This window comes from Dendropsophus ebraccatus, chromosome 6 (genome assembly GCF_027789765.1).
Source record: "Dendropsophus ebraccatus isolate aDenEbr1 chromosome 6, aDenEbr1.pat, whole genome shotgun sequence".
In the NCBI taxonomy this organism is placed as follows: domain Eukaryota; kingdom Metazoa; phylum Chordata; class Amphibia; order Anura; family Hylidae; genus Dendropsophus; species Dendropsophus ebraccatus.
The window spans coordinates 141,987,434-142,007,423 of record NC_091459.1 but is presented as its reverse complement, the minus strand read 5'-3'; the positions used below and the strand labels follow the sequence as shown (position 1 = coordinate 142,007,423).

Genomic DNA, 19,990 nt, shown 5'->3' with positions numbered 1-19,990 from the left:
GATACATATATACATATAATATATACAGGAGTACATAGAAGATACACATATACATATAATATATACAGGAGTACATAGAGGATACACATACATATATATATATATATATATATATATATATATATATATATATATATATACAGGAGGAGACATACACAGGAGTGCATAGAGGAGATTATATATATATATATATATATATATATATATATATATATACACACAGGAGGATACATATATACAGGAGTACATAGAGGATAAATATATACAGGAGGAGACATATATACAGGTGTACATAGAGGATACATATATACAGGAGGAGAAATATATACAGGTGTACATAGAGGATACATATATACAGGAGGAGACATATGTACAGGAGTACATAAAGGATATATATAAGTATGTGTGTTTGTTGTTTTGTTTATTATTATTTTTACTAATGGGGGTGCACACGTGTGGGGGGTATTTTGAAAGGAGGAATGAACCATATGTGGGGGATTGCTAGCATCTTATATTGTACTCAGTATGATGGAGGTCACCCAGCTTTCCCAGCATCTTGTAGTCAGTATAATGTAGGTCACCCAGCTTTCCCAGCATCTTGTAGTTAGTATAATGGAGGTCACCAAGCTGTCCCAACATCTTATATTCAGTATGATGGGGGTTACCCAGCTTTCCCATCATCTTATACTCAGTATTATGGAGGTCACCTAGCTCTCCCACCATCTTAGGGCCCTTTTACACAGAAAGATTAGCTGACAGATCATCTGCCAAAGATTTGAAGCCAAAACCAGGAACAGACTATAAACAGATCAGATCATACATGAAAGCCTGACATTTCTCCTCTTTTCAAATCCAGTCCTGGCTTTGGCTTCAAATCTTTGTCAGATAATCTGTCAGATAAATCTTTCTGTGTAAGAAAGATAATCTTTCTTATGCTAAGTTTACACAAGGCGATTATTGGCCCGATCGCACGATTAATGATTTTGAAGTAACAATATTTTTTTATAACGATCAGCGTTTAGACGGTACGATATATCGTACGGAAAAATCGTTTTGCAATTGCGCACCTGCAGCCTGCCCCCCCGCTCAAACCGCAGCCCCTTGCGCCGCTCCGATCGCCACCCCCACCGCTCCGATCGTCACCCCCGCCGCCGTTGCTCCGATCGTCACCCCTGCCGACGCCGCTCCGATCTTTTTTCTGGTCTTAATAAATAAGCTCCTTAGAACATAAAATATATTAATGAGGAACATTTCTAAAATTCAATTGTAATAATTTGAGATGTAAAGCTGGTACATTTATTCCGACTCCAGCAGCCAAAACTATCTCCACAGCACAGCCCTGATCTGCAGTCATAGTGCAGGAACAGCTGTTTCTGACTCTGCAATGTGCCGATATGCTTTCCATACCAGGAGCTGTGATATTCGGCCGGTCTCTCTCTGTCTACGGCGTTACCGGGGGTGAAAGGGTAATCTCGTTGCAGACATCGCTGCCTCCTCTCCTGCAGCGTTGCCGGGGGTTGGCAGCTCGTATTCTTTACTCCGTTGCCAGGGGTGGAGGGTGGTCTTGCTGAAGAGGGCAAGGGTACAGCCCAGATACACCGCAAGCACCATATCTAGTCTAAATGGCGCTGGTGCATGCACAAAAAGGCAGTGGTAGTATCCTAGTACTTGCCCTGAGCTGCCTGCGCCAGTGAGACATCACTTGTGCTGCATTTTTAACTACAATTCCCATGATGCCTGGCCAGCCTTTTTCTCTCCAGGCATGATGGGAATTGTAATTTTGCAACAGCGATGGGGTCAAAGGTTTCCCGTCTACTGTAAACCATAGTAACAGAACTGGATGTTAAAGTGAAAAACCCAAAATCCCTGTCTCCCCATCATTCAAAAAAAGTGTTGGACACGGGGGCGGTGCATGGTCACATGCTCCTCCCTGTCGGCCATTTTATGGACAGGACATTACTGAACAGGGCAGCAGAGCCTGTAGGAGAGGAGTCTGGATGTTAGCTTTATGAGGTACATAGGGAGCTGCTGTCAGTATATACAGTGACTACACAGGGAGCTACTGTCAGTATACACAGAGAGTACACAGGGAGCTGCTGTCAGTATATACAGTGAGTACACAGGGAGCTGCTGTCAGTATATACAGTGACTACACAGGGAGCTTCTGTCAGTATATACAGTGAGGACACTGAGAGCTACTGTCAGTATATACAGTGAGTACACAGGGAGCTGCTGTCAGTATATATAGTGAGTACAGAGAGCTGCTGTCAGTATATACAGTAAGTACACAGGGAGCTGCTTTAAGTATATATAGTGAGTACAGGGAGCTGCTGTCAGTATATACAGAGAGTACACAGGGAGCTGCTGTCAGTATATACAGTGAGTACACAGGGAGCTACTGTCAGTATATATAGTGAGCACACTGGGAGCTGCTGTCAGTATATACAGTGAGTACACAGGCAGCTGCTGTCAGTATATACAGAGAGTACACAGGGAGCTGCTGTCAGTATATACAGAGAGTACACAGGGAGCTGTTGTCAGTATATACAGAGAGTACACAGGGAGCTGCTGTCAGTATATATAGTGAGTACACTTCCTTATACTGTACACTGAGCAATTTTACTATAAAGTGGCCGACCCCTTTAAGCTGCCATTGCACAGAATCCCTCAGTCCCAGCATCAGGGGACAGGTGGACGGGTGACAGCCCTTCTGGCTCTGATCTCCTCTGTTGTGCGCAAGAGAAGATTAGAGCCAGAGGTGCAGAACAGCCCTGTGCTGCAGTACAAGAACAAAACTAAAAATTAACCCCTTCCTACCCTGATCATAGTCCCGGTCCCCTGGTGCTGTACTTCATTGACCCCATTGTTACTGTACAGGAAATTTGACAAATTTGTTACTAAATTTCTAAGTTCTATAACATCCAAAAACAAAGAAATTTACCAAATGATGCCCACATAGAGTAGACATACAGCGGTGCCTTGGATTACGAGCATAATTAGTTTTGGGACTGTGCTTGTAATCCAAATCACTCTTAAACCAATGCAAATTTTCCTATAAGAAATAATTGAAATGCAGACAATTGGTTCCACATTCAAAAAATAATGATTTTTTATTCTCAACAATAAATGAAACAAAACATTTAGAATCTGTGACATTAGAAGTTCCTGCACAGTATTGTAGAGGATGGGAAACACCAGAACTGACACTGCAGGGAGGAGTGAGCAGGGAGATGTGGGCACAGTATAGCAGTGCTCTCTGTCCGGGGAAACATCTGATTTAAAACTGGGATAAGACCACCAAACCTGGCAGCAGTTCTCCTCCTCTAAAGGACAGCGCTCACAATTCATTACTTTTTTGTTGTAGAACGCGACCGTAGTCTCCTGCTGTCTCCAATGTTAGAAAGATGTCAAAGTGGAAAAGGCTGACGTATAAAATCCCATATACACTGGAGGTAGTGAAATATGCCAAATAACATGGAAACATGGCGGCTGAGAGACAGTCTGGGCCTCCTCCCAACTGGAAGAATGAGAAGGCAATGGAGGAAACAAGAGCATGCACTGCAAGAAGCAGATAAAAGTAACACTTTTCATGGGCATCTTGCAAAATGGCCACAGATAGATGTGGAAATGAAAGAGGATCATACATCACAGTAACAATAGATTTTCAGTCTCCACAAAAGCGATAATATATGAAGCCAGGCGTCTTGCTGCAGAGAAAGGCATTGAGGACGTTACTGGATCAGCATCGTGGTGCTACAGGTTCAATGAGGAGATGGGGCCTTGCTATGCGAACCAATACTAGAATTGCACAAAAAAATGGCTAAAGAATATGGCTTTGAAATATGTTAGATTGGAAATATGGATGCCGTCCCGTTAACTCCAGGATTTTCCATCAAACAGGACTGGTTATGTAAAAGGTGCAAAAACTAACTGTGAAGACCCCAGGACATGAGGAAACCAGTTACACCATTGTGTCATCCTGCTGCGCAGATGGCTCCAGATGGGCACCAAAAGCATGGCGAAGAGGTGATCCCACGTGGAGTTATTGTCCATGTTCATGAGAGAAGATGGAGGGATGAAGGTGGGGTGAGAATAGAGGTAGAAAAAGTGTGCACTTTACCAGAACCCCCTCACTTCTCCTCTAAGTCTTACTTTGAATGCCTCTGCGCAGGGGAGGGCCGGCTGCAGCATTCCCTCTCTCTCATATATTCAGATCTGATGTCTCCCCCTGATCCGGAACCACCACCGTTCTTGCTTGGATGGGAAGCAGACTTGGCCTTGAGCCTGACCCCGAATCAGCGTACGGATATTCTGGAGTTAACACACAAATGTTCGCTGAGCTCCCGGTTTCAAGAAGCGGGTTACAAAATCTTGTCCAGGTGGTACAGGGTCCCGGTCAAGCTGCACGCCATTTGGCCCGAAGTAGACCCAAATTGCTGGAGATGTGGGGCCTCGGAAGGCACTTTTTCACATATTTTGCTGCCCCTCTGTGGCCTTCTGGGTGACAGTGAAGGTGGTCACCCTGTCGGTCACGGGTACTCGGGAACCCTTGACACCGGCGTTGTTCCTCCTCCATCACAGCGGAATCTCAGCCAAGAAGGACCGGCACTCTCTCTTGCACTTCCTTGTGATGGCAGCAAGAGCCTGCACTCCTTTCTACTGGAAGAGGACAGTGCCTCCACCTAACTCCCTGTGGCTCACCAAGGTAAATGAGCTGATAAGAATGGAAGACCTCACTTCTTCGCTCCACCAATCCAGCACTTAAGTTACTAAAACCCAGATGGAGTGGTTGGAATACTGCGACACAGCAGACTATGCCTCCATTCTGAGCCTGGACCCTGACCCAGAATAAGTAATTCAGCATGCTTGCTTAGGCTGATGCTTTCTGCACCCGTTCCCTTCCCTGTCCCCCCTGCCCTCTCTACCCCTTCCCCCACCTGTTTTCTTTTTTCTTGTTCCTCTCGTCCCCCATTCCCCCCCCCCTTCCCTTTCTTTGCCCTCTTTCTGTGACTACTTTCTGGTTCCCCCCTGATGACTAGAGATCTATATTTCAAAGAAATAAAGGTGTTACTTTGTTGCCAGGTGTTACTTTGTTGCCAGGTGTTACTTTGTTGCCAGGTGTTACTTTGTTGCCAGGTGTTACTTTGTTGCCAGGTGTTACTTTGTTGCCAGGTGTTACTTTGTTGCCAGGTGTTACTTTGTTGCCAGGTGTTACTTTGTTGCCAGGTGTTACTTTGTTGCCAGGTGTTACTTTGTTGCCAGGTGTTACTTTGTTGCCAGGTGTTACTTTGTTGCCAGGTGTTACTTTGTTGCCAGGTGTTACTTTGTTGCCAGGTGTTACTTTGTTGCCAGGTGTTACTTTGTTGCCAGGTGTTACTTTGTTGCCAGGTGTTACTTTGTTGCCAGGTGTTACTTTGTTGCCAGGTGTTACTTTGTTGCCAGGTGTTACTTTGTTGCCAGGTGTTACTTTGTTGCCAGGTGTTACTTTGTTGCCAGGTGTTACTTTGTTGCCAGGTGTTACTTTGTTGCCAGGTGTTACTTTGTTGCCAGGTGTTACTTTGTTGCCAGGTGTTACTTTGTTGCCAGGTGTTACTTTGTTGCCAGGTGTTACTTTGTTGCCAGGTGTTACTTTGTTGCCAGGTGTTACTTTGTTGCCAGGTGTTACTTTGTTGCCAGGTGTTACTTTGTTGCCAGGTGTTACTTTGTTGCCAGGTGTTACTTTGTTGCCAGGTGTTACTTTGTTGCCAGGTGTTACTTTGTTGCCAGGTGTTACTTTGTTGCCAGGTGTTACTTTGTTGCCAGGTGTTACTTTGTTGCCAGGTGTTACTTTGTTGCCAGGTGTTACTTTGTTGCCAGGTGTTACTTTGTTGCCAGGTGTTACTTTGTTGCCAGGTGTTACTTTGTTGCCAGGTGTTACTTTGTTGCCAGGTGTTACTTTGTTGCCAGGTGTTACTTTGTTGCCAGGTGTTACTTTGTTGCCAGGTGTTACTTTGTTGCCAGGTGTTACTTTGTTGCCAGGTGTTACTTTGTTGCCAGGTGTTACTTTGTTGCCAGGTGTTACTTTGTTGCCAGGTGTTACTTTGTTGCCAGGTGTTACTTTGTTGCCAGGTGTTACTTTGTTGCCAGGTGTTACTTTGTTGCCAGGTGTTACTTTGTTGCCAGGTGTTACTTTGTTGCCAGGTGTTACTTTGTTGCCAGGTGTTACTTTGTTGCCAGGTGTTACTTTGTTGCCAGGTGTTACTTTGTTGCCAGGTGTTACTTTGTTGCCAGGTGTTACTTTGTTGCCAGGTGTTACTTTGTTGCCAGGTGTTACTTTGTTGCCAGGTGTTACTTTGTTGCCAGGTGTTACTTTGTTGCCAGGTGTTACTTTGTTGCCAGGTGTTACTTTGTTGCCAGGTGTTACTTTGTTGCCAGGTGTTACTTTGTTGCCAGGTGTTACTTTGTTGCCAGGTGTTACTTTGTTGCCAGGTGTTACTTTGTTGCCAGGTGTTACTTTGTTGCCAGGTGTTACTTTGTTGCCAGGTGTTACTTTGTTGCCAGGTGTTACTTTGTTGCCAGGTGTTACTTTGTTGCCAGGTGTTACTTTGTTGCCAGGTGGCTATATGGAGCAGAGATAACAAAAAGGTTATCAAGCAAAGAGGTGCATTACATATAGCTATTGCATAAAGTGCATAACCGTTTAAACAGTGCAAACAAGTAACACTATAAAGCCATGTTTACAAGTTCAGTATTAATCACGGCCGTTGTTTCTGATTCGCAACACAGCCGGGATTAGTACTAACTTACATTGTGCTGCAGCTAGAGGGAATCCGGGCTGGAGTGGATACACATAGTACATACACATAGAAGACATGTCAGTGCACACAATGGAGCGTGCAGCTCCGGACACATGCTCCATTGTGTGCAGCCGAGAATTTGGATGCGGGCGCACACGTCCAAATTCATGAGTTATGAAAATCATCCAGCCGATACTGTAATGCTGGCCGAGATGATCTTCAGTAACACTGGCCGTGTCACAGAACAGCCAATGCTATATGTGATGCAAACATGGCCTAACTCTGTAAAGGCAAGTATAGAGTGTTAAGGTTCCCCCAGTATACAGCTGCGGGGATATAAGGCGAGGGTCACACTGCATTCACAGCCTTTCCCATAAAATCCATGTGGACTTCTACGTCCTATAAACTCTTCCTCCAGCATTATCCTGTTATACTGTATAATAATGGACGGGAGCGGAGAGCCAGACGGAGCCCATGAAAGGGAATGGGGTCTGTCAGGCGTCATTCATGATTATTGGATAAGAGGAGCCTGTGAGACAGTGTGAGCCTGGACTAAGGACGAGGTGGAGGTCTTCATCTTCTCAAGTTTTCTAGATGTTTCCCGCACCAGGAATAGAGTCTAGGACAATGTATGGGGCTTAGGGGCCTATTCCACGGATCGATAATCGGCCAGATTCGGCCAATTATCACTCGGTGGAATAGAGAAAACGATCAGCCGACGATAATGTCATCGGCTGATCGTTTTAGGCCCAAACTTAAAATCAGTCACCCACCGCGCATCGATGCGTGGAATAGAGATGCGAGACCGACGATTCAAGCAGCATTCATTACCTAGCAGGGCTTCTCCTCTACTCTGTCTTCATCTCAGTCCCGCTCACAGCATCAACTAGAGGGGGCTGACTGAGCTGTCACATCGTTCAGCCAATCACAGACCGGGACCACCATGGCCAGTGATTGGCTGAGTGGCCTGACAGCTCAGTCAGGCCGCTCTGGAGTTGATGCTGCGAGCAGGACCAGGATGAAGACGGAGCGGAGGAGAAGCCCTGCTAGGTAATGTATGCTGCTAGGACATCAGTAACAATGTCCCTGCAGCCCTCGCTAAACGATCGGGCCGTGGAATAGGCCCAGTAAAAGAGCGCAGATCGGCGCTCGTTTACATTATTGATCGGCGCGTGGAATAGGGCCCTTACAGTAGCCGTATCCCATGCAGCTGTACTCCCCCCCCCCCCCCATCTGACATCAGACAATATACTGCATGAGAAATCACAGTCACCCCCAACCCGGTGGATGCCACCCCTCTACCAAGAGAACCAGGGACAATGGAAGGATCTGCTATACTCACAGCTTACTCCACGATGGCCGGGCGGCAGCAACAGCAGAAGATGGATCTTATCCTAAGAAACAAGAAGCAGGAGTAAGCTGACGAAGCCTGAGAGATCCCGGGTGAGGAGCGCACTGACTGACTCTCCAGAGAGCGGCTCACATCATAGGAGGAGACCTCTCTCTGAGGTCGCCGGCCATATGAGCGGCCGTGCCGGGTGCTGCAGCTCCTCCTGATCCGGGCCCCATAGATCCCACAATACTAGTCTATCCTGAGGATGGGCCGGCAGTGTTAAAGCTTTTATACGTGACGTCCTTTAGCCTTAGGCACACGTGTCAAACTCAGGGCCTCCAGCTGCTACAAAACTACAATTCCCATCATGCCTTCACAGTAAAAGCTAGAGCTTGGCTGCCTAGGCATGATGGGAAGTGTAGTTTTCTTAACAGCTGGAGGGCCAGAGTTTGACACCACTGAGGATCTCATGTCTGTCTCTTGGGGCAATAGTGGAATCCTGCTCCGTGCCTACTGGTGCCCATATAACTGGTCAGAACATGACAATCCCTCTAATGCTGTGGCCCCCAACCTGTGACTCTTCAGCTGTTACAGAACTACAACTCTCATCGTGCCCTAACCTCAGGTGCATTGTATTCCAGCCTGAGACTCTCCAGCTACGTTCCCATCATGCCCTGACAATCTTTGCCTGATGGGAGTTGTAGTTTTGCAGCAGCTGGGGAGCACTGCTGTAATGGATCCTATGCCCAGATGGTGGCATTGTGCAGCAGGATATCCCCATGACTGACACCACTAGATGGCGCCTGTGTGTGCAGACAGGTTTGATACTAAAGGAGTAGTTCATAAAAAAAAACTTTAAAAATCAACTGGTGCCAGATATTTGCCATTTGTTTATTTAAAAATCTCCAGTCTTCCAGTACTTAACAGCTGCTATATGTCCTGCAGGAAGTGGTGTATTCTAGTCTAAATAACTAACAAAATGGTGCTCAGCAAAATGAGGTTACCAGGTTCTATGAAAAAAACACTTAAAGGGGTTATCCAGTGCTACAAAACCATGGCCACTTTCTTCCAGAGACAGCCCCACTCTTGTCTCCAGGTCAGGTGTTGTTTTTATTTAAGCACCATTCACTTCAATGGAACTGAGCAGCAAAACCCTGCCCAAGCTGGAGACAAGAGTGGTGCTGTCTCTGGAAGAAAGTGGCCATGTTTTTGTAGCGCTGTATAACTTCTTTAACACAAAGGGCCACGAAGCCCGGTAGACACGAGGTTAGCCCCACAAGGATATAAAAATGTAACTTTTTATAAAGTGATGTTTTTAGAAGCGTGAAGTAAGACCACCAGACTGACCGCCCCATCATACACTGTATATCTGCCTATCAGGTGCTAATTGAGATAGTCTGCAGCTCACACAGTGTTGCACTCTCTATTAGCACCTGATAGGCAGATATACACAGTGTATGATGGGGCGGTCAGTCTGGTGGTCTTAACTTCACGCTTCTAAAAAACATCACCTTATAAAAAGTTACATTTTATATCCTTGTGGGGCTAACCTCGCGTCTACCGGGCTTAGTGGCCCTTTGTGTTTCAGTGTTCTCTCCAGTCTGACACAGTGCTCTCTGCTGCCACCTCTGTCCATGTCAGGAACTGTCCATGTCAGGAGAGGTTTTCTATGGGGATTTGCTGCTGCTCTGGACAGTTCCTGACATAGACAGAGATGGCAGCAGAGAGCACTGTGTCAGACTATAAAGAATACACCACTTCCTGCAGAACATACAGCAGTTGATAATCTCTGGCACTTTATGGCATCAGTTTATTTGAATGAAAAAAACATTTGGTGAACTCCCCCTTTAATGTCTCCTCTGGGGGCAGTGCGGTGTCATCTATGTGTCTGTATGTTGTGTACTCCATCCACTTACATGGCCAGACGTCTCTCTCTTCTCTCGTTCTTCCGAGCTTTACGCTGGATCCTACTCTCCATCTTCCTCTCAGCCTCTCGCTGCTTTTCCAGCATTTTTATCTTCTCCCTATTGTACATAACACACAAATCCCCTTATATGTAACTATATAAAGAGCGGGAGACATTAGGACTCTGTACATTTACTGTATTATACACAATCAGGGGTATTCCAAGACTGAGGGTTATCCCTGGTGCACGGCAGGATATGCCCCATGACTGCCACCACTAGATGGCGCCTGTGTGCACAGACAGGTTTTATATTATTGTCTCCCCAGGGGGCAGTGCAGTGTCTATATGGCGGTGTCATCTATGTGTCTATGTTGGTGTACACCATACACTTACATAGCCAGACGCTTCTCTTGCTCTTCCTTTTTGCGAGCATGACGCTCCATCTTCCTGTCCATTTTGAGCTGCCTCTCAAAATCTCTTGCCGATTCCTCCCTAAAACACAAATCATTCTATAACACTACAAAGACCAGGAGACATTAGTGGGGGGTCTGAAATCAGAGACCCTCACTGATCAGGAGAATGGGGTCCCCAGTTCTGTGAATGAATAGAACAGGGTACATGGAGCTGACCTTAGAGAACCTTCTAGAAACCCATTCCGGAAGGTTCTCTGCTCTCTAGCCCCAGTGTAAGGGGAGCGCACAGTGTGATGGCGGATAGGAGAGGGTGGGGTCCTACCTGATGGGACGGAGGCGGGGGATCCAAAGGTTCTTTTCTATGTAGCCATCACTGGTAGAGAAGAGAACTGAGGTTAGGAGAACAGAACAGAAATGGAACCTACAGAAATTATTCTATATCCATATATAATGAGGAGTCCGCCATACCAGAAAACATGAGGGGCCGAGCGCACCGCGGAGATCCATCTGCAGGAGAAGCCATGGTAAGAAACATAACACAAGTCTCCACAACTAACACAGAAGCCGCCATATTTGTTACTCACATCTCATCCGGTCCCTCGTCCTCATCCTCAATCCTGTTAGAGGGAAGAAGAGAACCAGAATAACGGAGCCGCCCTCACATCTCATCTCTAACTGAGGTAACAACGGCCGCCAGAGGCGCAACCAGAAGGAAGACTTACTTACCAGGGTTTGTTGTCATCTACAGCTAGAAAGGAAGAAACACAGACGAGATTTACTAAGATATTCAGTATAAGTGACATCCAACCCTTCCACCATGATGGTGGGTGAGGGGGGGGGGGGATAGAGGGTAGCGGAGAGGGTGGCAGGATGAATAGCGGCAGAGGGGGTGGCAGGGTGTGACAGGATGGTCGGGGTAATAGCGGGGAGATGGAGGTACTTACATAGCAAGACGCTTTCTGCAGACTATAGGGATAAAACAGAGATAAGTGAGTGCAGGAGGCATTGGGAGGTCTCAGTTGTTTCATTGTATTAGAGATACACACATATATACAGAGGGGTATATACATATATAATAGATACCTCCTCCATATCACTGATGATAGAGATTATATACATACACATACATTGATACAAAGGAATATATACACATTTATCTCTTTCATATCACTGATACATATATACACACACAAATATACACAGTGGGAGATGAGGTTTGTAGAGTCGGGCAGGAGCACCAGTCAGAGACGGGGACAGAACTTATATTCTAGAACACGGAGGCTCCAATTTATTTATGAAAGTAAAAGTAACACAGCAGCTACAGGGACAGATATAAGACATCCTGCTCTTCTGACCTCTAACAGCTATACAGGAGAGCGGCCACAATACCCCCCAGGATGTCACCTCACACCGTACAGGTCAGAGCTCCGCACACCTCAGCCTGCCCCCTCCCAGGACAGATACGCACACAGCCTCCTCTTATTATTAGGACAGTGATGAGCAGTGGCCTCCTACTGCCTCCTCTTATAAGGCCAGTGATGAATGGTGGCCTCCTCCTGCCTCCTCTTATAAGGCCAGTGATGAATTGCAGCCTCCTACTGCCTCCTCTTATAAGGCCAGTGATGAATGGCAGCCTCCTACTGCCTCCTCTTATAAGGCCAGTGATGAATGGCAGCCTCCTACTGCCTCCTCTTATAAGGCCAGTGATGAGTGGTGGCCTCCTCCTGCCTTCTCTTATAAGGCCAGTGATGAGCAGCCTCCTCCTCTTATAAGGCCAGTGATGAGCGGCCTCCTCCTCTTATAAGGCCAGTGATGAGTGGTGGCCTCCTACTGCCTCCTCTTATAAGGCCAGTGATGAGCGGCGGCCTCCTCTTATAAGGCCAGTGATGAGCGGCGGCCTCCTCTTATAAGGCCAGTGATGAGCGGCGGCCTCCTCTTATAAGGCCAGTGATGAGCGGCGGCCTCCTCTTATAAGGCCAGTGATGAGTGGTGGCCTCCTCCTGCCTCCTCTTATAAGGCCAGTGATGAGCGACCTCCAGCACCTGTGCTGACTTGGGCCAGACATGAAAACCTGGACTGGCCAGAAGGGAATGACAGGCCCCACTACCATCCTGCCCGTCATTCCATACAAATCCAGGCCGGTCTCCAGCCACTAGCAGGAGTCCCATAGGAAGTAGTTTGCTCTGGGTCCTCGGCCTTCCTGGATTCCTCCATCTCTCCCCCAGCTTTCCCAGGATGAGACATGGACTGGAGCCAGGTGCACATGTATGACAGGTATCAGGGAGATATATAGCCATCCCCGACCACCAGTCCTCTCACTGTCTCACTACATATATATATACATAGTTAGTTTTGCCGCGACTATCCTGATTTGGAAGGCACAGTTTTGGCGAATTAAAGGAGAACTCTGTCCAAAAACTATTTTTTTTTAATGTTATTTCATTAGCAAAGTTAGATGAATTCCTAATATACTCTAATTATGGGAAATGCACATATAGGGGGAGATTTATCAAACTGGTGTAAAGTAGAATTGCCTTAGTTGCCCCTAGCAACCAATCAGATTCCACCTTTTATTTTTCAAAGATTCTGTGAGGAATAAAAGGTGGAATCTGATTGGTTGCTAGGGGCAACTGAGCCAGTTCTACCAAATTCCTAATACAGCGGTCCCTCAACATACGATATTAGCGTGCCTTCACACCTACCGACTTGCAGCGTAAATCTTGCTGCAAGTCTGTCAGGTCCTGGCAGTTCACTGTCACTACATACATGCAGCGGTCTGAACGACCACTGCATGTATGTAATTCTGCCGGCCCCTTAACCCCTTCTGCTGCCTGGCTCCCGCTGCGCTCCCGCTCTGTATACATTACCTGTCTCTCGCTGCACAGGGTCGCAGCGTACTGCTCTCCTGCCCGGAGCTGGGGGTGGAGGGCTACTCAATACACTGGACAGAACTTCTGACGGAATCGGGTGGCCGGGGGGGGGGGGGGGGGGGGGGGGGGGGGGGTTTTGGTTGATGATTGCACTAGGGGTTTCTGTCAGGGCGGGGAGGCAGGTAGCTAAATTTTGGGCAGAAAGGCACAGGAATGGCCATTACATGTAATTTCTACATATACTGCGCCCCCTGCTGGATGCTGAAGGTATAGACTGGGGAGTCATGACGTCACGTTTTTTTTAGAGCAAATGTAGCCTGTCTGATCGAAAAAAATTGTGGGGAATAGCACTATATGTTATATATATATCGCCCTATATGATATTTATATATATATATATATATATATATATATATATATATATATATATATATATATATATAGCACTATATGTTATGTACATAGCCCTATATGTTATATTTATTTATTTATATATATATATATATATATATATATATATATATATATATAGCCCTGTGTGTGTGTGGGGGGGGGGTCAGATGGGGTAGTGTGTGGAGGGTCAGGTGGGGTAGTGTGTGTGAGGGGTCTGGTGGGGTAGTGTGTGTGGAGGGTCAGGTGGGGTAGTGTGTGTAGGGTGATCAGGTGGGGTAGTGTGTGTGTGCGGGGGGTCAGGTGGGGTAGTGTGTGTGTGGGGGGGTCAGGTGGGGTAGTGTGTGTGGTGGTCCGGTGGGGTAGTGTGTGTATGGGTGTGGGTCAGGTAGTGTAGTGTGTGTGTGTGTGTGTGTGTGTGTGTGTGTGGGGAGTCCGATGGTGTAGTGTGTGTGGGTCAGGTGGTGTAGTGTGTGTGGGGGTCCGGTGGGGTAGTGTGTGTGTGGGGGCGGGTCATTTGGAGCTGTGTGTGTTGGTCAGGTGGTGTGGTGTGTGTGGGGGTCCGGTGGGGCAGTGTGTGTGGGTCAGGTGGTGTAGTGTGTGGGGGGTCCGGTGGGGTAGTGTGTGTGTGGGGGCGGGTCAGTTGGGGCTGTATGTGTGGGTCAGGTGGTGTAGTGTGTGGGGGTCCGGTGGGATAGTGTGTGTGTGTGGGGGGGGGGGGGGTCAGTTGGGGCTGTGTGTGTGGGTCAGGTGGTGTAATGTATGAGGGGGTCCGGTAGGGTAGTGTTGGTATGTGGGTGGGTCAGGTGGTGTAGTGTGTGGGGGGGACCGGTGGGGCAGTGTGTGTATGGGGTTGGGGCTGTGTGAGTGGGTCTGGTGGTGTAATGTGTGTGGGGGTCCGGTGGTCTAGTGTGTGTGGGTGGGTCCGGTGGTGTAGTTTGTGTGGGGGTTCGTTAGGGTAGTTTGTGTGGAGGGGTGGGTCAGTTTGGGCTATGTGGGTGGGTCAGGTGGTGTAGTGTGTGTGGGAGGGTCCGGTGGGGGTAGAGTGTGTATGGGGTAGGGTCAGTTGGGGCTGTGTGGGTGGATCAGGTGGTGTAGTGTGTGTGTGTGTGTGGGGGGGGGGGGGTCTGGTGGGGTAGTGTGTGTATGGGGGCGGGTCAGTTGGGGCTGTGTGTGTGTGATCAGTTTTAGAGTGGTATTACATGGGCCGATGGGGGCCCGATAATACCTGTAAACGAGAGCCAATCTGCTAGATCGTCGCTCATTACTGATGTTCTTGCAGCCCTTTTTTAAACTATATACATTACCTATCCACTCTCCAGGGATGCTTCTGCGGTCCGCTTCTCCCTGGGTCCCGCGCGCTCTAGCTTCAGAGTGGCCTGTCAGCTGATCGTGTATTTATTACATGGACTGATAATCGGGCGGATTCGGATGATTATCGTTCCGTGTAATAGTACCCTTAGTTTTAATTTTATTCAGACTATACGCCTTTCGCTGAATTCCTTTTAAAAAAAATTGGCGTACATGGCGGACAAGGATCCCTACCCCTGCCCTATACAATGATAGAGGGGGGTGTATATGATACCTCCTCCATATCACACATAATACCTGCCTGTATACATATATACACACCTATATAATGATACAGAGGGGTGTACACATATATACAGTATACAGTATATCTCCTCCATATCATACATAATACCTGTCTGTATATATACACCTATACAATGATAGAGGGGGGTGTATATGATACCGCCTCCATATCACACATAATACCTGCCTGTATACATATATACACACCTATACAATGATACAGAGGGGTGTACACATATATTCAGTATATCTCCTCCATATCATACATAATACCTGTCTGTGTATATACACCTATACAATGATACAGGGGGGGGGGGGTGTATACATATATGATATGTATAGCGGGAGCAGCACTCGTGCAGATAAGTTCTTGTGGGGGGGTGCCAGCAGTGTGTACAGCTATGTAGACAAGGAGAGGAATAAACCTGTCTGTTTGATTTCATCTGGAGTGCCGTGGTGGTTTACCTTGTCTATATCTATATCTATCTATATATCTATCTATCTATCTATATATATATATATATATATATATATATATATATATACATTTATACAATGATACAGAGGGGTAGTATAGAAATAAATATATAATAGTAGATACCCCCATCTATATATACCTGTACAATGCTACAGAGGGGTATAAATATATGTCTCTCTCTCTCTCTCTCTCTCTCTCTCTCTCTCTCTCTCTCTCTCTCTCTATATATATATATATATATATATATATATAATGTATGTACCTATACAGTGATAGAGAGGCATATATATACTTATACAATGATCCAGAGGGTGAAAGAAAAAATAATAATATATACATTTATAACAGGGCAGCTCAACAGAAATAGAGGGGGAGACCACCAGGGGGCAGCAACACAAACACACAGCTGTTACAGTACCTGGGGGAAGATATATGGTGCTGCACTATACTAGGATTCTGCTTGTTGCCCATAGCAACCAATCACAGATCTGCTTTTACTTCTCACACTGCTTTGGTAATATGAAATATTGGTTGCTATGGACCTGTGATTGGTTGCTATGGAGCTGAGATTGGGTTTATGTGATGTGGTTTGTGTGTGTGATGGTGGCAGCGCCCCCTATAGGCTGACACATGACTGCAGTGGACACACAGTGTGAACAGGCTCTTACCTTCATATCCAACATCATGCGTGATCTGTATTCCTCAATTATATAAGAACACGAGAACCTGAAGAAGAAGCCAGAAACCTCTTATTCTATGGATCTACTGGATCTCCAACAAATGTAAGTTCTATTGGGAGAGATTTGGGGGCGCAGGGGGCTCAGTATAGGGCGGGGGAGGGGCAGAGGATGGGGGCAATAAGGGGATACTTACACTGCGACTCCTACTCCAACTCTGAGGAGTTTCGAGCTCTGCAGCAGCTTATATCACCTAGGTGATGTCATAATGTGCTGCTGAGGTCACTCTGTGATGTCACAAAGGCCTACATTGTGCTGGGGAGAAAGCAGAGAGCCAATCAGAGAACAGATCATTGCTAGGTGTGATAGATAGATAGATAGATAGATAGATAGATAGATAGATAGATAGGAGATAGATAGATAGATAGATAGATAGATAGGAGATAGATAGATAGATAGATAGGAGATAGATAGATAGATAGATAGATAGATAGATAGATAGATAGATAGATAGATAGATATGTAACAGAAAATCTAAGCAGCACTGCTCAAAAATGTTCGGGTGCCAGCGGTCCTGGATCCTGACCACAGATCGTTCCCAAATAGCAAATAGATAATCCACGGCCAATCAGAGAACAGATCATTGCTAGGTGTGATAGATAGATAGATAGATAGATAGATAGATAGATAGATAGATAGATAGATAGGAGATAGATAGATAGATAGATAGATAGATAGATAGATAGATAGATCGGAGATAGATAGATAGATAGATAGATAGATAGATAGGAGATAGATAGATAGATAGATAGATAGATCGGAGAGAGAGTACCTCTTTAAGGGCATGTTCATACTTAATCCTTTGTGGATTTGATGCTGCCGATTACATCTATTGAAATAAATAGCTAATAATCGCAGCATGAAATCCAGAGTGGAGTAAGTACATTTGGCTGCATCCTGACCATTCGCCTCCATCTGTGAACCAGTGCTGTGTTCTTGCCCCCCGGGTGAAAAGTTGCCATCCTGCCCCTTATATTGCTGGTTATATGGTAGTAGTATACACCCCCCCCCCCCTTATATTGCTGGTTATTTGGTAGTAGTATACAACCGCCCCGTATATTGTTGGTTATATGATAGTAGTATACAGCCCCCGTTATATTGTTGGTTATATGATAGTAGTATACACCCCCCCTTAAATGGCGGGTTATATGATAGTAGTATACACCCACCCCTTATATTGCTGGTTATATGATAGTAGTATACACCCCCCCTCCCCCTTATATTGCTGGTTATATGATAGTAGTATACACCCCCCCCTTATATTGCTGGTTATATGATAGTAGTATACACCCCCCCCCCTTATATTGCTGGTTATATGGTAGTAGTATACAACCGCCCCGTATATTGTTGGTTATATGATAGTAGTATACAGCCCCCGTTATATTGTTGGTTATATGATAGTAGTATACACCCCCCCCTTAAATGGCGGGTTATATGATAGTAGTATACACCCGCCCCTTATATTGCTGGTTATATGATAGTAGTATACACCCCCCCTCCCCCTTATATTGCTGGTTATATGATAGTAGTATACACCCCCCCCCCTTATATTGCTGGGTATATGATAGTAGTATACACCCCCCCCCCCTTATATTGCTGGTTATATGGTAGTAGTATACACCCGCCCCTTATATTGTTGGTTATATCATAGTAGTATACACCCCCCCCCTTATATTGCTGGTTATATGATAGTAGTATACAGCCCCCCCCCCCCTTATATTGCTGGTTATATGATAGTAGTATACACCCCCCCCCCTTATATTGCTGGTTATATGGTAGTAGTATATACCCCCCTTATATTGTTGGTTATATGATAGTAGTATACCCCCCCCCCCTTATATTGCTGGTTATATGGTAGTAGTATACACCCGCCCCTTATATTGTTGGTTATATGATAGTAGTATACACCCTCCCCTTATATTGCTGGTTATATGGTAGTAGTATACACCCTCCCCTTATATTGCTGGTTATATGGTAGTAGTATACACCCCCCCCCTTATATTGCTGATTATATGATAGCAGTATACAGCCCCCCCCCTTATATTGCTGGTTATATGATAGTAGTGTACACCCCGCCCCCCTTATATTGCTGGTTATATGATAGTAGTATACCCCCCCCCCCCTATATTGCTGGTTATATGATAGTAGTATACACCCCTACCCCTTATATTGCTGGTTATATGGTAGTAGTATACACCCCCCCCCCCCCTTATATTGCTGGTTATATGGTAGTAGTATACATCCCCCTTATATTGCTGGTTATATGATAGTAGTATACACCCCCCCCCCCCCTTATATTGCTGGTTATATGATAGTAGTATACACCCGCCCCTTATATTGTTGGTTATATGATAGTAGTATACACCCCCCCCCCCCCCTTATATTGCTGGTTATATGATAGTAGTATACAACCGCCCCGTATATTGTTGGTTATATGATAGTAGTATACACCCCCCGTTATATTGTTGGTTATATTATAGTAGTATACACCTGCCCCTTATATTGTTGGTTATATGATAGTAGTATACACCCCCCGTTATATTGTTGGTTATATGATAGTAGTATACACCCGCCCCTTATATTGTTGGTTATATGATAGTAGTATACACCCCCCCTCCCCCTTATATTGCTGGTTATATGATAGTAGTATACACCCCCCCCCTTATATTGCTGGTTATATGGTAGTAGTATACACCCGCCCCTTATATTGTTGGTTATATGATAGTAGTATACACCCGCCCCTTATATTGCTGGTTATATGATAGTAGTATACAGCCCCCCCCCTTATATTGCTGGTTATATGATAGTAGTATACACCCTCCCTCCCCCTTATATTGCTGGTTATGTGATAGTAGTATACACCCCCCCCTTATATTGCTGGTTATATGGTAGTAGTATACACCCCCCCTTATATTGCTGATTATATGATAGCAGTATACAGCCCCCCCCCTTATATTGCTGGTTGTATGATAGTAGTATACCCCCCCCCCCTTATATTGCTGATTATATGATAGCAGTATACAGCCCCCCCCCCCTTATATTGCTGGTTATATGATAGTAGTATCCCCCCCCCCCTTATATTGCTGGTTATATGGTAGTAGTATACACCCGCCCCTTATATTGTTGGTTATATGATAGTAGTACACACCCTCCCCTTATATTGCTGGTTATATGGTAGTAGTATACACCCCCCCCTTATATTGCTGATTATATGATAGCAGTATACAGCCCCCCCCTTATATTGCTGGTTATATGATAGTAGTATACACCCCCCCTCCCCCCTATATTGCTGGTTATATGATAGTAGTATACACCCCTCCCCCTTATATTGCTGGTTATATGTTAGTAGTACATAGCTCCCAACCTTCCCGGATTCCGCGGGACAGTCCCGTTTTCAGGGTGCTGTCCCGGAACGGCACCCAGTGTCCCGCATTATATGTGGCCCCACCAAAAAAACAATAAACCAGTATCTCACCTGTCCGCCGGTCCCA

General features: G+C 45.9%; 1 protein-coding gene across 2 annotated transcripts; it reads right to left on the bottom strand.

Annotated features, from left to right (window-relative positions):
• Positions 1–6,519: 6,519 nt before the first annotated feature.
• Positions 6,520–16,699, bottom strand: LOC138795134 (putative uncharacterized protein DDB_G0271982). Of its 2 annotated transcripts, XM_069974108.1 has the most exons (11): positions 16,636–16,699; positions 16,431–16,488; positions 11,373–11,394; positions 11,155–11,176; positions 11,013–11,045; positions 10,897–10,935; positions 10,751–10,801; positions 10,409–10,507; positions 10,026–10,133; positions 8,119–8,170; positions 6,520–6,598 (listed from the first exon to the last, which is right to left on the bottom strand). In XM_069974108.1, exons 2-10 carry the CDS (start codon positions 16,446–16,448, stop codon positions 8,122–8,124), a joined length of 441 nt encoding a protein of 146 aa, XP_069830209.1. In that variant the 5' UTR covers positions 16,449–16,488; positions 16,636–16,699; the 3' UTR covers positions 6,520–6,598; positions 8,119–8,121. The 2 variants fall into 2 exon arrangements, with proteins under 2 accessions (XP_069830209.1, XP_069830210.1); XM_069974109.1 differs by lacking the exon at positions 10,026–10,133.
• Positions 16,700–19,990: the final 3,291 nt, after the last annotated feature.

What these genes read in the sequence shown, in the direction of transcription:
- LOC138795134 (XM_069974108.1), bottom strand. An exon ending in TCGGCCCCTCATGTTTTCTG is followed by an intron (nt 10,802 to 10,896) that starts GTATGGCGGACT and finishes CTTCTCTACCAG; the next exon opens with TGATGGCTACATAGAAAAGA. An exon ending in AGAGAGAGACGTCTGGCCAT is followed by an intron (nt 8,171 to 10,025) that starts GTAAGTGGATGG and finishes CTTGTTTCTTAG; the next exon opens with GATAAGATCCATCTTCTGCT.